Raw genomic sequence first — 21,650 nt, 5'->3', positions numbered from 1 at the left:
GGAACTTCTCAGGGTCAAAGTAATCGGTTACAGCATCCAAATCGTTGAAAAAAAGGGTCCATTCTTCTCGTGTCATTGACAATATGGCGCGTTTCGGGCGTACGCCCATAAATTGCACAACCGGGACGAATTGACCGAAACACGTAACTTTTAAGCCGACACGAATTTGTTTTGTCTCTGATCTATTCAAAGATATAACTTGAGACAAGACCACATGCTGTTCAGCATCACTGAATCCCTTTTGTTGGGTACTTTCCATGTTGAAAAAATGAATGGATGAAATCAGGACGACTGAATCAAATCCACCGCGAGCACCCGCGTTTTATAGCGCTACGTATGAGAGTGGAGGGGACAGAATCCCCCACTATACGCATGACAGACCTATAACCGTCACACATTATCCCCCACCGCAGGGAGTTCTGCGGCGGCGGCGTCACACATGCGCCCCACTTTCGCGGTTTTTGTATGTTGCGCGGTACCCCCACTCTTACCATGGAACCTTCCTATACCGATTTTTTTTGTTAAATCGAGTGACGCGTTTGTTGTCATTCGTTAAAAGGCATTGCAATAGTAAAAATGTCTAAAAACTTTGAAAGTTACGATTTAGAGTCCCTTAAAAAATATCTCGCGGGTCGCGAATCGTATGAGGGACGACAAAAGCCTCAATTTCGCCAGAAAAGAGTACGCGTATGTGTTGATAAATATACCGATGATGATTACCTAGACAGTGATGACATGTGCATTCCAGCAAAAGCGCGGAAAATCGCGATAGGGTCAGGATTGGAATGCGAAGTGGAAGATTTCCTTGTTGATCCTTCTTGTGTATGCAAATATAAATTTCTCGGTGAAATATGGAATAAAATCCATATCAGATATCGCAGGGATAAATTACACTCTCAAGATGAGGGCATAGACATGTGTACGACTTTTAAAGTATGTTACAATGAAGAACCTGCAGAATCTAATAAAGAAATCGAATCGAATTTTCAAATGAGATATAATCCTCCATCACTGAGAAGCATTGCAATCGCGAATTTATTAAATGAAAGGAAATTTGCGAAAAATGCAAAAACTTTGGCTGTGGTTACTAAAGCAATTGTGCATAATAGTGATGTATTATTATATAAAATGTCGAAGTCAAATGGTTTTTTCGACTGCATAGAACACACAAGATTATGCAAAGCAGGAGTGGGGGAAAAACTCTATTGGTACTACTTTTTTAGGGCGTGCGAGGAAGAATATTATCTCCCTGCGGGGGAGGAGACATTGGTCTACAAGAAAGGAAATGGGCCAATCATTGACCTTTCCTTTCAATAGCCAACAAATGCAAAACAAGTGGGGGGGCGAAAAAAAAGGAAAACTCGAGCATCCGCCCCCATCAGGTATGCAAAGGACCCCCCACCAAGGGCAAATCTTCAAAAAGTGTGGAAAACTTAGCCCCTCCTCCTCTAAACTAGGGATGCATCAAGGACCCCAGTGAGATCATTTTACTGCATTTACGTTTTTTACGTCAAAATGACATCAAGTCAAATGAACTCATCTCCAAAATCCAGTTATCAATCAGGTTATCAGCCTGGAACTTTTAAACCTAAAAAATCTAAATATGGTGGAAACAAGGCCAATCAAAACGGAATTAAGATAATTAGTGATCGTGTAGTGCAATATAACAGTGATGAGAAAAGATCAATTGAAAAAATAGTGAAAAAAGTGAAACTCCAACGACGTGAAATTTCCAAGACAGCCCCTGTCATAAATATTGACTTTGACCTCCAAACGGTTGAAAAGATGAAGAAAAAAAACTCAACCAGACGATTGGGGCATAAATCAGCCGGTAGCACTCAAAGTGGCTCTAAAATCCTGAAAGTCAATAATAAAAAAACAAGTGAAATCATGCAAGTGAGTACAGAAGAAAAAAAGTTATGGATTAATATGTTAGAAAAAGATCTTGATTTATTCAATCAAGTGAACTACATTGATAAGAAAAAGGATCTGAAAAAAATACAGGCTCGCGAAAAACGTTTAAAACTCGCGGAAAAAAAGAAGGCCGACTTTATCGCTCGCGAAAAACGTCGCGAACTAGCTAAGGAAAAACAAAGACAATTTAGAGCTCGCGAATCAGAAAAAAATCGATCCAAGGACAACACATCGAAGGATATCATCCCTGAGCCCATGATGGAATTGGATTCATCGATCGAGATCATTCCCAGCACTCCATCGGTAATTAATTTAATCCTGGAACGCGAGGGTGAAGATGCTCAGGTTGGACCATTGAACTTCGCGGCCTCAACCCCTACAAGTAAGTACTTAATCAATCAATCATACGAATTTTTAGATTAGATTGACTTAAGCTAATCTTGTATTGTTTTTTTGTTTCAGAACCGCGAAAATCTATCGAGGAAATCGAGGCCGTTCTAGTCGCGTTGGGCGCGAATCTAGAACAAAGGAATCGCGAGGACGATTACGAAGGGCGATGGGCTCCAACGCAGCGCCAAAAAGAGCTTGATCAAATTGCGATGCAATTGGATCAAAGCGGGGATGATGATGATGAAGGATTGGTCATCCAGAGTCTTGATTTCACCCCGTTATCACCCAGTAACCGTTCGGGTTAAAAATTCATTAAACATGTCTGTATTTTTTTTGAATACCTGAAATAAAAGTCATACATTTTATTGCATTACCTGTGAGTCTTGACTTTTTTTTATTGCTAGGCAAGACCCAATATTCCCTCTCCTGTCCCCAGCCCTTTTTTTTCACGTAGAAGCTAGGAGAAATTTCTCTCGCTTCTTCTTCGTCGGCATCCTGTAGGCTTTCGTTTATTGTCTCTTTCCTTCTCGTTGTTTAGAGGGTTTTAGAGAACAATTTTGACTTTTTCCTCGTCTTTCCCGCATATATCCTTACCCTCATCTCCTTCTAACTTACAGCTTAGAGGGTTGAGGGCGAAATAGTGGGGCAAAAGTTATATAAACCGTGAGGTCCCACTATTCGCCCTCTTTCACCACCGACATCCCGAAGACCACAGTGATCTTCAAGTTTTAGTGTTTTTTGTGTGTTTTTTGTTTTTTAAAAATTGAAAAATGGTTGTTGTAACCTGCCAAGGAGCGTGCCAGGAGCACTTTGTCCTCGAGGTAAGTTCTTTACATATTTTTTGCATGTTTTTCGTTGGGTTTCGCGGTTTTTGGTTTATGTCGTTTTCTCGCGGTTTTTGATATGTGTTTCGCGTTTTTTAATTTTCAGTTTTTCGCGTCCGCGCTTCATTTTCTGTTTTCTCGTGTGTTTTTTTATATTGTTTAAATACCTACCCGTCGCGGGGTATACGTTTCGCGTATTTTTTTTTTCATATTCTTTTCGGTATTGTTTTAGTTTTTTGATTTTTCTTTTTTCTTTTGTTTCAGTTTTTACATTCATTCTGCTTGTGTTTGTTTTGTTTTTAGTTGATTTTGTTTTTAATTCATGGTTTTTTTTATTTTTCAGATGCAGGCCATCCGGAGGAAGCGGACCTACCTGAGGGAGGCCAATGCGTGGCTGCGCTGGGAGGACGCAGAGGGTGAAACCCTGGAAGGCGAAAATATTTTCGCCATCCAGGATTTGCACGCCAGGGCCGCCAAATGGTTGGCGGATTCCGAGGACGAGGCCTACATGGTGAGTTTTGTCTCTCTCTCTCTCTCTCTCTCTCTCTCTCTCTCTCTCTCTCCCTCGCTCTGTAAACCCTTTATCCCCTCTAACCCCTTCCTGTCATTCCTTTCCTGAAATACCCCCTTTTTTCCTCATTTTCTTATAAATATTTAATATTAATTTTTTTTCTGTTACAGCGCGGAGCTCGCTGGGAGGGAGGTGTCGGCCCAGACACCCCGAGAGCGCGGTGGATCCGCGCTCTGAGGCGCGAGTCGCGCCAGTTCGAGGCCGAGGGTGAGCAGGTGCTCGCCCTATACGACGTCGAGGATGCCTGGGCCCTCAGGATCCTCTTCGGGGAGGAGCCCACCCAGCCCGACCTGACGGAGGAGGACTGGTCCCTGGAGCAGTGGGACTGAGGCCACTGCCCCCCCCCCCCTCCTTCCCATTTAATTTTAAATTGAAAAAAATGTATTCTAGGATTAAGTTTTTGAATAAAATTAAATTTAAAAATCAATATTTACTTGTTTATTTATTTATTAAAAAAAAAATTTGTATTTTAGTTTTAAGTTTTATTTTTTAATAAAATTTTTTTTAATATAAATATTTTCTTTTTTCTATTTTTATTTATTTCCCTCGATTTCTTTCCCTTAGTTTTAAGTTTAAATATTAAGAAAAAAAGTATTTTAGAGTTAGATTTATTATTATTATTAATTGTATTTTAGTTTCAAGTTTTTTAATAAAAAGTTTTTTTTTTTTTAAATAAATATTTGTTGTCTTTCTTTTTTAAACACTTACTTCTTTTATTTTTAAATTATTATTAAATAGGAAATGGGTGGTGGGAATAAGCGTAAAGAGAATTTTTTCAATTTTTATTCATTCATTTATTTATTTTTCATTCTATAACATACATTTTTCTTACAGATAATTTTCATTTTCGCGGGCCGCGGGTTTTTGAAACTTCGTATTTCAATTCGAAATACGAACGGCTGAAAACCCGCCCCGTCAAAGTTGACGGTGGCGCCCCCCTGACAGTCGGTAACCCCTCCCACAAACGTACATTCCCAGAATTCCACAGTGTCGGTAAAAACGTAGGGCCGCCTCCTGACACCAGGAGGCTCTGCTCAAATGTAAACATTGTAGGGCCCATTTTTTAAAAAATTAATATCTAATGAACAAACAAACTTAAAAATATGTAATTTGGATATTAATTATCAACAAACGATTCCCTATCCATTAATAATAACTATTCGAGTCTACAAATAAATATTAAGCGAGTGGAGGAATAGCCCCTACTCATTAAATTGTTTAATTAATTATTAAATAATGCAGGCCTACAAACGTTTTTCGTGCATAACAATATTATACAAAACTACTACAATCAATCTAAATTGATAAAATACTTAATTTTCAAATAAACAGTGCGCGCCAACTAGCAGCGGTTAAATCGCGGTTTTTTGAAACCATAGGGCAGAGTCGCAAAACCATCAAGCCGCCGTTTTGGGCCTGTCGCACGTACGATCTTACTCTCAGGTTTCGTGATGACGTCATGATACACTGTCCGACGAATACCATGATAGTCGATCTGGTAGGGATCTGCTTTATCGACAACGAGCGCGCGAATCGAGTCGTAATGAATTTGTTTACGCGATTCATAATTCAGTCTAACCCCTTTTATTTTACTAACTTCCGCGATACTGCCGTCCGGTTTTTTTACGCGATAAGTGTAAAATTTAGGCCCCCCAGAGACAAAAGAAGTAATGAAACTTCCTTCTCCGTAGCCCTCTACTTCGTCGGTCAAATCCCCTAGAAAATTCCCTAGCGGTAATTCATTTGATCCATCGCTGACGTAAATTACCGAATCTGTATCATAATATAAAACACGTTCTTGTTGTTTTTCTAGATAAGAATATAACTTTAGACGCGCGTGAGCGGTTGTATAAGCCGCAATAACAACATTAGCCTTAGTGGACATTTCCGCGGCTTCGTTTAAATGTTTCCAGGACATGAAGAGAGTGTCGTTATCGACAGGAACAAGTCCTGTTACTTCAATTTCAGGATTAAACATTATATTTGCAAATTCCTCATGTGTTCGAATAATAGCTTTTTTTGTCAAGTTCTCCCTCTCCCCAAATTTACCCCAGAGACAGTTTAAACAAAGTTTTGCTACGGCTCTTAATCCGGCATTCTTTTGAATTTTATCTTTGTCAAGTTTTATACCTTCTCGCGTCTCATATTCAGCAATATATCTATTCTTTGATTCATCATCTACACACTCAGCAGGCCAATCCGAAGCCTCTTGTTTTATTTTCAAAAAAGTGTTAATGTATTCGGCAAATAATCCACCTGTTCGCGTCACAGGATTATAACGCGTAGTACTCTTATACTCCCAAAGCTCACTGATTTCTAATATTTTGTACCCCATTTCTACGGCTTTACGAAGTTCTGGAGCGACCCAAGTTCCCAAAAATTCGCGATCAGCGGGATCATCATGAGGGCAATTGTCTTGTACAAGATCATCGCAGCATGATCGACAGAGAGGGAACAGTAACTTTCCATGGGCTTTTACTGGTAAAACAGGGTGAAATAATTGACGAGGGGGTAAAACGCGACATTTCACGAGACCTTCTATCCGCGAAATATTATTATTAGGGCATATAAGCTGACAATCACGCCCCACATGGACAGTGGGATGGCCAATCGGGAAAATCCCTGTCTTTAAAACGTATGGGTATAACGAACAAACGTCAACATAGCGAATTTTTTCATTATCTTTTACATCATAATGTGTTACGGTATTTCCTGTTCGTCCCCCGAAAAATGCATCGCGCGGATCCAGCGCTATAAACATTTGCTGATCAACGTTTTCTACAAAATTCGCCAACACATGATCTGTCTTTTTTTGACGAATAAAATCGCATTCCCACATTTCAACGACTTCATAACCCGAGTGTCGCAATTCCCGTGTAATCGCCCCTGTTCTCTCATATCGGCTCTCTAGTGTATCCTTGTGACTTAACTCTTTATCTCTATTGAATTTGAAACACCGTGGGCATCCGTGCCAATAACATCCGTGGAACTGATATGCATATTTCTTATTATTATTCGCGGTATCCTCCCAAAAACCATCTAGACGCAGGCCTGAAGTGGTTCTGTGTTCACGAGTTCGTCCGGCATGTATTATTCGATGATTCTCGCAATGTTCGCGCCACAAGAGCCATTCAATTGCGATTTTCGACTGCGTTTTCCCTAACCGATATCCTCCCTGAGGAATAATGCCTATCTGCTTGTCTTTTAAGAAATTTGTTTGAAAAATACGCATGCATGTAGACGCAATCGTTACACATTCTGTAAAAGGACAGACATTTCCAGCATTCATAATCAGTTTTCGAAATTCAACACAGGCTCGTCTCAAAATTGTAACATCAAGTCTGCAATAATGAAGAATTTCTTTACGAAAATCAAATTCATAATCTTCTTCGACACGATCATTATACCAGGATAAGAATTTTTCACGATCTTGTACTCCCATAGTGTCAGCACCATAATATTTTCTATCAGGTATAGGCCCTACGTAGTTTTGATTGTCTTTTGTATTGAAAAAATGTGGAAAATAGCCTTTCGCTATATTCCCCAATCCAAAAGCTTTCGGTAAACTTGCAAGAGCCATGTGAAAATAATTTAAACTGTCTATAAATTTATTATCCCCAAAATCCATCAAGATAATGTTTGTTCCGTTAATTATCGCTTTAATTTGACTGTTAATGCGTTTCATGACGTCTCTCAAAACGAATTGTGAATCATAGCCTTTCGCGTTATGTGCAATACAAACTACTTTTTTATACGTCTTACCCATCGACGTGATGTAATCAACAAATCCTCGCACAGGATCCTCACCATCGAAAACATTTTCCCGATGTTTACACACGCCACACGGATTTCCGTGATTATCGTTGGCGTTCACAATGTCATCGTCGGTCATATCTGCACAACGATCACACACAGTTTGGGCAACGCAAAGATTAGGAATGTGTACGTTGACATCTGTAGTTCCTTGCAGAAGCTCATCCTGTCTGGTTTCAAAGTCGTAGAAAACAAACGCCACACGTTTCAAAGTCAATTTTTTCTTGCTCTTTAAGGTGGGCATATAGCAGAGATGAGAAATATCTTCGTCCTTTTGACATACGTTGCAATAATATTTATGACACACATGATTCTGAGCTTTGCGATGATCAATTTTCGTATTACATTGACCACACAATTTTATATAGTCACAGACGGTGGGGTTATTTCCACTGAAAGATCCTGGTTTCTTATGTTGATCGAAGCACAATTGCCCGTGAAACTCTCGATTACAATCGTCACACACTATTTTATCAACAATCGTAGAGTCACACGGAGGATTCTTCAAACACCTATCACAAGTCCTATCACAAACATGTCCTTGCGTAGTGTAAGGTTTGTTACAATGCTCGCAATAATACTTCACGCCAAAGAATGAAGGTAAATTTTGGATTGGCTCATAGTGGTTCTCTTCAGGATAATACACAATCGGTAAGGTATATCGGACGGTCATCTTTCTGCTAATCAATTCAGGTGTACCATCGTAGAGCACAGGGTGATCTTTTCCGTTTCTCATGAGGGAATAGACCTTGATAAGGCATCCTTCTTCAGCCAAGTATCGCTGATATTGAGCAACTTCCTGTAGACCACAGCCTTCGTCAGGAGCAATGACTCCTGCCCTTCGAGTTAGTCTTTCGGCCTCCTTACGTTGCATTTTTCCCTTGCATTGCCGGATTGCCTGCCATACCTCGTGGATCTTGCCCTTATCAGCTCTGGTTTTTAATTTTTCTGCATGTGCTTTGGCCACAACAAGTGATCGGGCTAGACACAAGCCATCTTCATTCGAAATCTGAAGGATACATTTTCTACTAAACCCTCTTTTCATGCCGTTTTCAAGGAAACCTTGACCTACCGGGGCTTCAGCCACGTGAAGTTTGATCCAAAACTTATCGGCACATCCGAAACCGTTTGCGCTCTGCGCGATGGAGCTAACAAGATTCCATAGATCTTGAAACTCATATCCTTTGATCGCACGTGGACTTATCCAGGCATTGTCTCTTTGCATATTTGCAAAATTGAATGTAAGGCACATTCGATTCATACCACGTCCTCCAGCCTCAATAATTTTATTATAGACATCACGAAAAGCTTCTTCAACCCAGTCGGCAGGGTCACGACTTTCAGGTAAAGGGTTGATTGCAAACTCCATCACATGTGTGTCGAGTTTGAAACGTGGAAGTCTCTGGCGTGATCGTCGTATTGTCCTTAAGGCCGGCAATCGATTTTCAATCTCTTCTTCGCGGCCATTCTGTTGATCTGAAATTGGGTTTAGTATTTTTCAATAAAAAAATATGCCTAAAATTTTTTCTCGGTATTATAAAAAGGTATGAAGCTAGATACTTACCATTCTGCTGATCTAGTAAATCTAGATTAAACTCTTCAACAGCTTCCAAAGCCTTAGGGTCACTCACAACATTTTCACCACCACCACATTGAATATCAAAGAGCGCAGAATTAAAATTTTCGAATAAATCTCCATCAAAATTATTTTCAATGGCAAAATCACCGAATAACTCAAGATCAAAATTATTTATCCAATCAAAATCTCCCTGTGGAGGTGTAGTATTTTCTTCGGACGGGTCACTGGGCCCCGCTAAATCGTTTGGGTCCGACATTGTGAATGTCCCTTGGACGACTGCAGTTAGTGCGAGAAAATTCGGGCTATATTGGGAAAAGTCAGGGGTTTTACTGTTGGCGCCACAGGGGGGCTACTGCACTTCTTCGCCTTTTTTACCTGCCCCCGCCTACGCGCATTGTCCTTGTCCTAGTCATAGGCAAGCCCACTTGACCCCAATACAGGTGCATTACGTCACGCCCCTCTCTAGCATTTTCAAATCCATATTTTCGGATATCGTAAAATTGTATAAAATGATGAGATTTTAGGCATGATTAATCAGAAGGCAATATGGACACGAGGTGGAAACATCCCTTTACTGCAATGATTTGTGGTCCCACGGGTTGTGGAAAAACATTTTTTGTTAAAAGGTTTTTGAAGGAAATTAAGCAAATGTGCGATACACAAATTGAAAAAGTGATCTTTTATTACGCTGAGTGGCAGAATGGATATTCGGATTATGATAATAATTTTGTCGAATTTCGTGAAGGCCTACCAAGATCTGGAGATTTTGATGATAATAAGCCAAAATTGGTTGTCGTGGACGATTTGATGCGGGAATCTTCGAATGGTGCAATAGTTGATTTATTTACAAAAGGAAGCCATCATAAAAATCTCAGTGTAATGTTTCTATCTCAAAATTTATTCCACCAAGGAAAAGGACAGAGAGACATTTCATTGAATACAAATTACATCGTCGTATTTAAAAATCCCAGAGATCGTGCACAAATTGCCCATTTGGCTCGTCAAATATATCCAGAAGATCCAAAATTTCTGCAAGAAGCCTATTTTGATGCAACGTCGGCAGCTCATGGCTATTTGTTGTTAGATTTGAAACAATCGACTCCTGAAAACTGTAGGTTTCGAACCAATGTATTCCCCAGTGATCCCCATCATTATGTTTATATTCCGCGCAAGGATCGCAATATAAAAGGAGGAGGGGCATCACGGAGTGTACCAGTCGTTCATGTGTGATGGCAACGAGAAGTCGTTCTGAAAGCGGCTCTGTTCGCAAGTCGCTGGGAGAAAAAAATACAGCCTTATTACACGCCCTCATCTACGCACCACCCAGGCTACGCCGGGTAATAATACAACACGCTAATAAAGATTTAATTCGCTGCATTTGCGAGTGTGCTTTAAATTTGTTACACGGAAATATTCCTTTGAAAAATTGTGAGAAATCAAAACTGTGCAAACATAAAAAACTATTGAGAAAACTTGCCGATAAAAAACAAAGTTTAAGCAGCAAGAAAAAAATCATTAATCAGAAAGGTGGTTCAATTTTGCCGATGCTACTGGGTCCTCTGATAAGCGCACTTATCTCAGCCATTGTATAAGGATGGAACATGCACGTAAAATGATTCTTGTACCAGAGGAGAGTGTGGAGCGTCTAAAAAAAAAAAATTCTTCACATGTTGATGCTCACCATGTTTTAACGGAATTGGCTCAAGAAATTCAGCCATCAGCGCAAACTCCAGGCACTGTTACAAGCAGATTAGATACCCAGCTATTGGAAATTTTAAATTCGAAAAGCCCTAGAGATGACCATGAAAAATGGAAGTTGTATAACGACGTTCTGAGGCGATATTTGTTTTATACAGAACAAACTAAAACGCCGGTGTTAGAAACGGAGGCCCACGTCGAAACTGAAACCGCTGAACGATACGACCCAAAAGCTATTGTTGCTACTGTACCTAAAGTATATCAGCGAAAAGCCGCTGGTATACTAGAATACATTGGCGCCATTGATACTGCTAACAGACTCAAATGGAATTCAAAAGGACAAGTGACTTTGGATGGACAGACATTTCCTGGTGTCAATATTGTGGATCTCATACAAGATGTTGTCAGAGCACGGAAAACATATTCAGCTAAAGGATGGGAGCATTTTGCCGTTTATCTCCAAAGCCTGAACACCCCTCGGGAGTTTCTGGGTAATCCCAAGTTTCATCAGCCTCCACCAGCATTGCCAGACATTAGGAATCGAAGAGAACCTGAAATTTCAGAGGACGAGAGTTCCGTAGACGAAGATAGAAGAAGGAAAAGCTATAGATCACGCACTCCTCCTGTTCATCGCCCCCGTAAAAACTCGAAAAAACCCCGGCTTAGTTCTCCCTACACTGCGAAAACCGACAAAGTTACATCATGGCTTCCGTTTTGAACAATGAAAAACTCTCGAGGACATATTTTGACCTTCCAGAGCCTGAGGCATACACAGGGGCTCGAAATATTTTGTCAAAATATAAGAAAGAAATACCTGAAAGTGAAATAAAAAATTGGCTTAATGCTCAGAACACTTATACCCTTCATAGACCCATTAAGCGTAAATTTCCGCGTCTTCATTATACAGTAACCAACATTGATGATGTGTGGGAGGCTGACTTAGTTGAATTGAGATCATTAAAAACATATAATGATGGGGTTTCATATTTACTTGTAGTTATTGATGTCTTGAGTAAATTTGCCTGGGTAGAGCCATTGAAAGACAAATCAGCATCACAGGTTCTTGAAGCTTTCAAACGTATAATGGATACAAATGGAGGGCGCATTCCTGTTTCGATACAAACGGACAAGGGAAAAGAATTTATGGCCAACAGTGTCCAAAAATTTTTTTCTGATAAGAAAATAAAATTTCGTGTTGCACGTAATCCCGACATAAAAGCTGCAGTTGTGGAGCGCTTCAATCGGACATTGAAGGAACGTATGTGGCGTTACTTTACACATAGTCGAACATATAAGTATACAGATGTTTTGAAACAAATTGTCGAGTCTTATAACAACTCGCGACACTCTTCAATAAAGATGGCGCCTGCGGCTGTGACTATGGATAATGCACCATACGTATGGCGTAATATACAAAGTCGATTCAAGACGGAGAAACCACGTAAAGAATCCTTTAAATATAAAGTTGGTGACTATGTACGCATCAGTCGAACGAAAGGCATCTTTGAGAAAGGATATGAAACTAATTGGAGTAAAGAAATATTCAAAATAACGAAAGCCGTTTTCAAACAATCATTGCCGATATACGAGTTGATGGATTTTGCTGACGAACCAATTGAGGGATTTTTCTACGAACCAGAATTGGTGCTTGTCAATAAACCAACGGACAAGGACGAGTTCATAGTGGAACGTGTCATACGCTCCAAGGGAAAAGGAAAAAATAAGCAGGTTCTTGTTCATTGGGAAGGATATCCTGATAAGTTTGATTCTTGGATACCTGCTGCAGAACTGCATGCAATTGGGAAAAAATGAAGAGAAACGAATTTTATATGGTGCTCCCCAGCAACAGCAGCATGAGCTATCATCCTGATAATACAGCATCGAAATTCACGACCTTGCTTCCAAAACAAGTTGAACTGGAAGGAGAATGGGTAGTGGGTCTGAGTGAAATACAGTTTCCTTGCAATTTTTTACATATACGTAATGGAAAAGATTCTCCAATCAATTTCGTTAGTAATTCAACCGACAAAAAGACCAAGACAAACTCGGTACAAACATTTTTTCTACCTACTGCAGTTTTCAAAGATATAACAGATTTAGTGGGGTTCATGAATACTTTTCCGTCTTTGAGTACTCATATCCGATTTGAATATTTAGCGCAACAAGGTTTTGTGAAAATTGTAAAACACTGCAACTCCAGGAACTGCACTAGCACAGTTCATGCAATAGACTTTTCCGATAAAGTATCCGATATGTTGGGATTTGAGAGACGTATACACAGCCTCACACACGCCAGGCCGTATTGTCAAGGATCTTCACCAGCAAGTTTGGCCAGAGGTTTACCTGCGAATTTGTTCATCTACAGCGATCTTTGTGTACCCTCCGTAACAGGTGACGTGCAGTCATCTCTGTTACGAGTGGTACCATTCAGCGCTTCTACGTATACCTATGGGGCCATGCACTGTACTACGTTTTCCACTCCTCATTATATTCCGTTGATGAGGTATTCATTTCGCACAATTGAAATAGATATAAGATGCAATCAGGGTGATATGATTCCATTCGAGTATGGTCCTTTGAACGTGACACTTCATTTCAAGAGGATTGATTGACTAAAAAATGAGCCCGTACATTGCATATTACGCAAACCAAGCTGGTGGAGGAACAGTGGACCGATATAATGATTTTGGAAGGATATTCGTTGGAAGTCCTTATCAACGAGGTCATGGAATTGGTGCTTTCCTTGGAGGTCTGTTTCGACGCATTCTGCCCTATCTGGGAAGCGCAGCCCGAGCTGTCGGTAAAGAAGCTCTCAATGCGGGTATTAACGTTGTTGGGGATGTAGTGACAAATGGCAAGCCCTTAAAGATGGCGCTGGAAAACCGATTAGCCGAGTCTGGGCTGAAATTGAAAAGGAGGGCCCAGGACAAAATTGGGACCATGATGCGTGGCTCAGGCTATAAGAGGAAGCGTAAACGCCTCGCCTCTCATAAGCTCACTGGCCGTGGATCTGCCAAGACATCCAAAACTCGGAAGAATAAAAAGAAAAGACCCGTTGCAAACAAAAGAAGCAAGAAAGTGAAAAAAGTACCGAGACATAAATCAAAGCGGAAGACTCGTGATTTGTACGATATTTTCAACTAATCATCATGTCGTTTCTACATTCGCACTCTTCTGAGTGTGTGAAGTCGGAGCTGGACCTATTTACCATACCACCTACCCAAACAAGTATTGAAAATTCTCAATTTGTTTATTATAATCCTGTATCTACGCTGTCGGACGATGCCCCAATTGAATTCATCGTACCAGGCCATGGAGAAGAATATATTGATTTGGCACATACCATGATCAAAGTTCGCGCCAGAATCTTGATACCCGATGGCTCTGCTGGTGTAGACGACTCTGTTGGGCCTGTGAATAACTTTTTACATTCAATGTTTAACCAAGTGGATGTATATTTCAACCAAAAAGTTGTTACGCCTCCAAATAACCTGTACGCTTATAGAGCATACATTGAAACATTGCTAAACTATGGAACAGATGCAAAGTCCTCACATCTTGGAATGTCTCTTTGGGCTACGGATAGCTATGGTGCAATGGATTCTATTGCTGTAGCGGCGGGTGATGCAAGAAACAACGATGGACTAGCCGCACGTCAGGCAATTACTAAAGGTGGAAAAGCATTTGATCTACTGGGACATTTACATTGTGACGTGTTCAATCAAGACAAGTTTTTGATGAATGGCGTAGAGCTACGCGTTCGTCTTATCCGTGCAAAGGACGACTTTTGCCTTATGGACTTCACTCCCCTGCATTATAAGGTGCATATAGAAGAAGCCTCCTTGATAGTTCGCCGTGTGAAACTCAGCCCTGGAATTTTGATAGCTCACGCTAAAACGCTTGCAAAGACAACTGCGAAATATCCTTTGACACGGGTGGAGGTCAAATCTTTTGTTCTCCATCGGGGGATTATGGGGGAGACAATAGACAATGCCATTTTGGGTCAACTACCTAAAAGAATCATACTGGGATTTGTTGACAATGTCAGTTTCAACGGATCGAGAAAGAAGAATCCCTTCAACTTTCAAAATTTTGGGATAAACTTTTTATGCCTGAATGTCGATGGACGCCAAGTACCTACAAAACCTCTGCAGCCAAGTTTCACCTCTGGTGTCTGCCTAGATGTGGAGGCATTCAACACCCTATTTGCTGGTACTTATATATTTGATCTTAATGGTATACACTCCTTGCGCGAGTGGGTCGGTATCGCGTTATTAGGTGTTTATGAGTTGGACTTGGAGCGCGGTTACGAGCAGTGGAAGACCCTGTCTGGTCTGCTGCTGGAAGGTATCTGTGCTCTCTGCGAGTCTCTAAATCTCCTCCAAGTCCAAATCGCTGATCTAAGCAGTTCCACGGCTTTTTGCACCAATATTGTCTTGTGTCATCATTGACGCAAGACTCATACAGTCACACAGTATACTGGACGTGCCAAAAGCCCTGAAACTGCTTGATTTGATCCCTGCTGTGACGTCACTTGGGTGATGACAATGGTCTAAACATCCGTTGGATTGTTCAGTCCTTCGTCCAAAGGGCGTTGCAGGGAGTAAACCGATCCTCCAAACACTGGGGCAGCTGACCACAGCGTCTCCAAGACACCGTGGGACTGCTGACCAATGTCTGGGCATCGATTTTCAAAAACGACGCATTGGCGGAGGCCAATACGTCACAAATGTTAAAATACTAATGTAAAAAAATGTTGTAAAAACATGGAAAAAAACGTACTTTTACATACTGTGACGAGGCAACATAACCTTTGTTAGAGATTTGATGTTTGTAACCGGGTAGGGTGGATTGGAAGCGGAAGTGGAGAGATGATTTTCCAACTCGGGATGGTGACAAAAAACACGTTGATTATGCCGTAAGGCGATCCAATATAATTTAACCCAAATGTACACTATTTACACGTGATAACTTTCCAATAATGATGATGATGATAATTATACAATATTCGATGATAATGAACCAAAATTGATATAAGAAAAGATGAATCAATCCGATAAAAGCCACGATAGAAAAACCTGATGAGATCACGATATTTGATGCGATTTAGTTGATGGATGAACACGAAGTGAGGTATGTGGTCAGAGTAACCCCTCATGGCACCCGAGCCCACTCCCGAATTATTCCGATGGTGTCCGATCGACCCAGTGCCCTGGATCAGCCTTAATTTTATACATTCCGCCCGCCTTCATCGTCGGATGATGATGAATGATCCTCTTGTTGGTCTTCCTCCTCGGTGCTGATTGGTAGCGGAACCACCTTGTTGATGTGTCTGGTGTAGGTATTTGCACCTCCTGCCCCAGTGGTGATATCTACCACCCTTGTGAGATTGTCATCACTTGGATGAACCCTTGATTTTCGTCCTAGAGGCCACTTTGTTGGTGGATACCTCTCGTCAATGATGAGGACTAGTGTTCCGACCTTGATATCATCCGTTGATCTTTTCCATTTGTAGATAGTTTGATAATGATGCATACACTCCCTTGACCACCTGTCCCAGAATTGCTGAGCGATCCTTGCGATCATTTTCCACCTTGTGAGACCTTCCATTTTGTGATTGATGAGTGATGGCTCTGGAACTGCGTTGATGGGTTCCCCAATGATGAAGTGTCCAGGTGTGAGGGCTCTGCAGTCATCAGGATCGTCTGATAGAGCGCAGAGAGGCCTCGAGTTAAGTTGCGCCTCGATTTGGATGATGAGTGTATTGAGTTCCTCGTACGTGAGTACCAAATTCCCTGTGAGCCGTTTTAGATGAAATTTCACAGATTTCACCGCAGCTTCCCATTTCCCACCCATGTGGGGTGATTGCGGTGGGATGAAGATCCATTTTGTGCCGTTTGATGCCAGTTCGTTGATGATGTGATGAATTTCCTTCCTTGATTTGTCTAAAAGCTTGCCCAGCTCATTGTTTGCTCCCATGAAGGTCTTAGCATTATCACTGCTAAGTGTAGCACAGATACCTCTCCTTCCAGTAAATCGTTTGTAGGTCTCGATGAATGCCTGTGATGTTAAATCTGTGAGTAGTTCAAGGTGAATTGCTGATGTGGCAAGACACACAAAAACTGCAATGTACCCATGATATTGTCGAGGTCCTGATCCTCTCCATCTGCTGATTTTGATAGGACCTGCGTAGTCCACCCCTGCGTGATTGAATGGCCGTGCTGATGTGATTCTTCTTGGAGGCAGCTGTCCCATAAGCTGCTGTCCCCTGATGGCTCGATGTCGTGCGCAGATGACGCACTTGCGAATATGCGATTTTACAGGATGACGACCCCCGATGATCCAATATTTGTGTCTGATGTGTGCCAACGTCGCCTGTACTCCTCCATGAAGAGTTTTCCGATGAGCCTCCTCGATGACCAGTGATGTAAGCCTTGATTGTCTTGGTAGAATTGATGGGTTCCTGGCTTCTGGCTGAAGATTTGATCGTTTCAGCCGCCCGCCTAGGCGAATGGTCTGATTCTCATCCAGAAAAGGAATCAACCGTGCCATTGGATGATTATTTGCGATGTCTTGTCCATTGATGAGGCGATTGATGACTTGTCCAAAACTCTCCTGTTGTGTATAGTTGATCCAAAAGATTCTGGTCTCTTCCAGTTCTTCTGGCAAGAGATCTAATTCTCTTGGGACTGGCTCCCCTCTCATGTTGTTGATGACTCTCAGGACTCTCGCCGAGATCCTGATCAACCTGTCGAGTGTAGAGTACCTCTCCAAGAAATCTTGAGGTCTCTCCAGATTCACTGCCACCGGATGTGCAGACACTGGCCTTTCCTCCAGTGCTGCTTCTGCCGTAGATTCGATTGATGTTGATGATGATGATGATGGCCAGTTTTCCATTGATGATTTCAGCCATGATGGACCATTCCACCACAGCTGATGATTTACAAGTTGATCTGGTGATAATCCCCGTGATGCACAGTCTGCTGGGTTCTCGACTCCCCTGATATGTTTCCATTCAGCTGCTGGTAATGAGTTCTGGATTTTGATCACTCGATTCTGAACAAAATCCTTCCACCTTGATGGGTGTCCATTGATCCATGTGAGCGCCACCGTGGAGTCAGACCAAAGAAAGAGTTGTAGATTCTCTTTCTCCAGCATCTTCCTGATGTAGATTACCAGATTGGTTAAGATGACAGCAGCTGTCAATTCCAAGCGAGGAATTGTCATTTTCTTAAGTGGTGCGACCTTGGTTTTTGCACTCACCAAGATGATTGATGGCTCAGATTGATGATTGTCCACTCTGATGTATACTGCGGCACCCATTGCCTGATTCGAAGCGTCAGCAAACCCATGAAGTTGGATGTTGCTTGAAGTCGATGATGTTTGAAGCCACCGTGGGATTGATATTTGATCCAGATTTGAGAATTCCTCCCTGAATTCTTTCCAACGTTTGATGTGACTCAAGGGCAGTGGATCATCCCAACCAATTTTGAGAAGCCCCAGCTCTTGGATGAAGATTTTAGCCCTGATGATGACCGGTCCGATGAGTCCCAGAGGATCGTAAATCTGGGCGATGTCTGAGAGGATTGTCCTTTTGTTGATTTGTTCCGTTGATGGCTTCCTTGATTTATAGATGAAGCTGTCTGAATGAGGGTTCCAGCACAGTCCCAATACTTTGACCGTCTTGTCCTCGAATTCTACCGCCGATGTTGATTTTGTTGATAATTGAAGATCCTGTAGGATTCCTTGTTGATTCGAGATCCATTTTTGCAGTGGCATGCCGCCCGCCATGCAAAGATTGATGAGCTGATTGATGAGTTCCTTGAGCTGTTCCTCAGAATCAGCTCCCCCATAGATATCATCGACATATCTCCCTTTGGATAGAGAGACAGCCGCCAGTGGATATTGATGTCCCTCGTCCTCCACGAGTTGTTGAAGAACTCGTAGAGCCAACCATGGTGCACACGTTTGCCCATACGTCACCGTTGTCAATTGGTATGTGATGATTTTCCCCTCCTCATCCTTCCATAGGATTCGTTGAAGATCCCAGTCTTCTTGATGAACCTTGATTTGACGGAACATCTTCACAATGTCCGTTCCGACGATTAACCGAAAAGTTCTCAACCAGATGAGAACGTCTGAGCCTTCCGTTTGCAGTTTTCCTCCTGCATGAAGTATGTCATTGAGTGACACTCCTGATGTTGTCTTGCTGGAACCGTTGAAGACCACCCTGAGTTTTGTGGTGATGCTGTCTTCCCTTAAGACACCGTGATGAGGCAGATAGTAGCTCACTGATGGTTCTGATTCCTCTGAGACACGTCTCATGTGTCCCAGATCCTCATATTCCCTGATGAAGTCCTTGTAGAGTTTCCCATACTCTTGATTTGATTCCAGTTTCTTCGCCGTTCGATTTAACAATTGGAGAGCATGTCTCCTAGATTCTCCCAATGCTGATACTGATGTTTTGAGTGGGAGGCGTATTGCGTACCGTCCCTCACTGTCTCTTGAATGTGTGTTCCTGAAGTGTAATTCACACTCCTGATCGTCTTGATTGAGATGTATTTCCTTAGATGATGAAAGTTCCTCCTGGACCCAGAATTTCTTAAGAAGATCCAACAGCTGCTCAGTCGGAGACTCTCGTACTACAGTTAGAGAAGACTTCGGCTTGCAATCTGTACAGCAGACCGTCACAGAAACTATCCAGCCAAAGATGGTTTGTTGTGCAACAAGTTGATCATCCGGAGATTTAATAACCTCATGTCCAATGATTTGACCATAATGATCAGCTCCGATGATGATGTCGATAGGACCAGGTTTGAGATAGTTGTTATTCGCCAATTGAAGATGTTGAAGATGATTTGCCTCTTCCTTAGCGCAGTGAATTGATGGTAATGTTGGTGTGGGCTTGGCCAGGATGTGAGCAGTGATTTCGATCTGATGTTGATCGTTGAACCGAGATTTAAGTTTGACCTTTACTGCTCCACGAGTCAACCCTAACTCCAGGCCTCCTATTCCAAAGACTCTGAGATGTGATGATGATCGACGAAGACGAAGAAGTTGAACCATTTGATCAGTGATGAATGTGACCTCTGATCCTTGATCAATCAGAAGCCTAATCGTATGATGAGAACCTGATGATGTTGATGCAAGTACTTTGGCTGTTGCCAACAGCACAACCCGTTGACTCGCTGAATTTGATGATGATTGATGTGTGATCTTGATGTCAGAGGACAACCCCGTTGTCTCTGATTTCGCTGATGATGATGCTGGTACTTGAAGATGACTAATTGAACTCTCAATTGATCCCGATGCCTTTGATGTTGATTCACTCCCCTGTGAGATCTCTGAAGAGTTGAGAGAGTCGTTAGTTCTCTCTGTCTCCGTTGACCTCGGTGATGATGATGTTGATGATGAACCTAGGGATGGCGACAACCAGATGAGGGGCGTATCATTTGCCAAAATAAGTAAGAAAAATGATACTTAACCTCTCGACCCGGATGCTCCGTGATCTCCCTGGTTTTCCTCGATTGCTGGAACTGATGGTCGACTCGGGTGTCTTTCCAGTTCCTGGCGATGTTCGATGGACCCATCATGGATCAAGGTGTGATGTGGGCTAATGATGATTGCCCTGATGACTTGTTGGTGGTTGATGAGTTCCCTGATGCCTGATAGGTGTAGATTGATGATTTCCCCTTGGCCTTCAGCGAGATAGTGTTCTTAGCCGAGGTGTTGACCTTGGATGTCTTCACCGGATCTTCCCTCTCTACGTTCTCCAAGGCTCGAGCTCTGGCCTCCAGAAGCTCGAGGAAGTCCTTGAGAGGACGGCGATTCCTTTCCGATCCCAGATGTACTTCCCAAGCCTCTGATTACTCTGATTACTCCGAAGCTTCTGATTACTCTTGATACAATCATATCCCAATGTTCCACCGGAGCACCAAGAGTTTGCAATGCATCCAAAGCTTGATTGACCTGACGAACCAAGTTTGATAAGCCTTTCGCTGATTTCTCATTGATTGGCTTGAGATCCAAGATGTGATCGATATGAGCCGAGATGATTAGCCTAGGATTGTCGTAATGACTCTTGAGCTTTTTCCAGGCGATCTCGAAATTCTCCGCTGAGACCTGTAGATTCGAGACCATATTGTATGGTTCCCCTTTGAGTGCGTTCTGGAGTCTGATCATCTTCTGAACAGCTCCCACCTCTGGTCTGGATTTGACGATTGAGGTGAAGACATCTTCAAACGTCTTCCACTCCTCAAATTTCCCATCGAAGACCTTGATATCCAGCTTAGATAGATAGTCCTTGTCGCTGTCCTCTTGCTCGACCTTGATCTTCCTGATCTGAGCTTGTAACGATGCGATTGCCCCTATCGCTATTTCCTAAATCTCCATGACTTCTCCGTAGGTGTCGAGCGTGATGTAGTCCGATTTAGCGATGTCTGATGGGTATGCCTTGATGTTCACATGGTTGGATCGGAACTCCCCATAGTGGGTCTCGATGATTCTCTCCCTCCCCTTCAGCCGTTCCGGTATGACCATATCTACCGTGTACTCTTGGATCGTGGTGAGGGTATCCCTTAGATGATCCTTTAGTTGAAATTGTAGGGCCAAGAGCAGCTCAAATTGTGTCTGCTCCATGTCCGCTCCATGATCTGATTGATGGACTGAAGGGGTTGGCGGTATTTCCCCATTGCTCTCCTGATCATCCTCACTCTGACTCCTCTCCGCGTCATACATGATAATCCCAATTTATTTTTGAATTAACTAAATTCGTTGATGAGGAGCCCCGTTGTTTACTTTCCGATGACCCTAACCGCCTTGTGATGAGGGAAAACCCGGTTGATGAGAACGGCATTCCACA

General features: G+C 42.2%; 2 protein-coding genes across 2 annotated transcripts; one reads left to right on the top strand and one right to left on the bottom strand.

Annotated features, from left to right (window-relative positions):
- The first annotated feature begins 3,297 nt into the window (after positions 1-3,297).
- Positions 3,298-4,028, top strand: LOC135171768 (uncharacterized). The gene is made up of 2 exons (XM_064138341.1): positions 3,298-3,639; positions 3,810-4,028. Exons 1-2 carry the CDS (start codon positions 3,451-3,453, stop codon positions 4,026-4,028), a joined length of 408 nt encoding a protein of 135 aa, XP_063994411.1. The 5' UTR covers positions 3,298-3,450.
- Positions 4,029-16,018: 11,990 nt separating this feature from the next.
- On the bottom strand, positions 16,019-20,379 carry LOC135171767 (uncharacterized). The gene is made up of 2 exons (XM_064138340.1): positions 20,283-20,379; positions 16,019-20,205 (listed from the first exon to the last, which is right to left on the bottom strand). Exons 1-2 carry the CDS (start codon positions 20,377-20,379, stop codon positions 16,019-16,021), a joined length of 4,284 nt encoding a protein of 1,427 aa, XP_063994410.1.
- Between the last annotated feature and the right edge of the window lie 1,271 nt (positions 20,380-21,650).

The sequence above is a fragment of the Diachasmimorpha longicaudata genome, unplaced genomic scaffold (genome assembly GCF_034640455.1).
Source record: "Diachasmimorpha longicaudata isolate KC_UGA_2023 unplaced genomic scaffold, iyDiaLong2 ctg00000101.1, whole genome shotgun sequence".
Lineage (NCBI taxonomy): Eukaryota > Metazoa > Arthropoda > Insecta > Hymenoptera > Braconidae > Diachasmimorpha > Diachasmimorpha longicaudata.
Note: the sequence above shows the minus strand (reverse complement) of the source record. Positions and strands in the feature narration are given on the sequence as shown.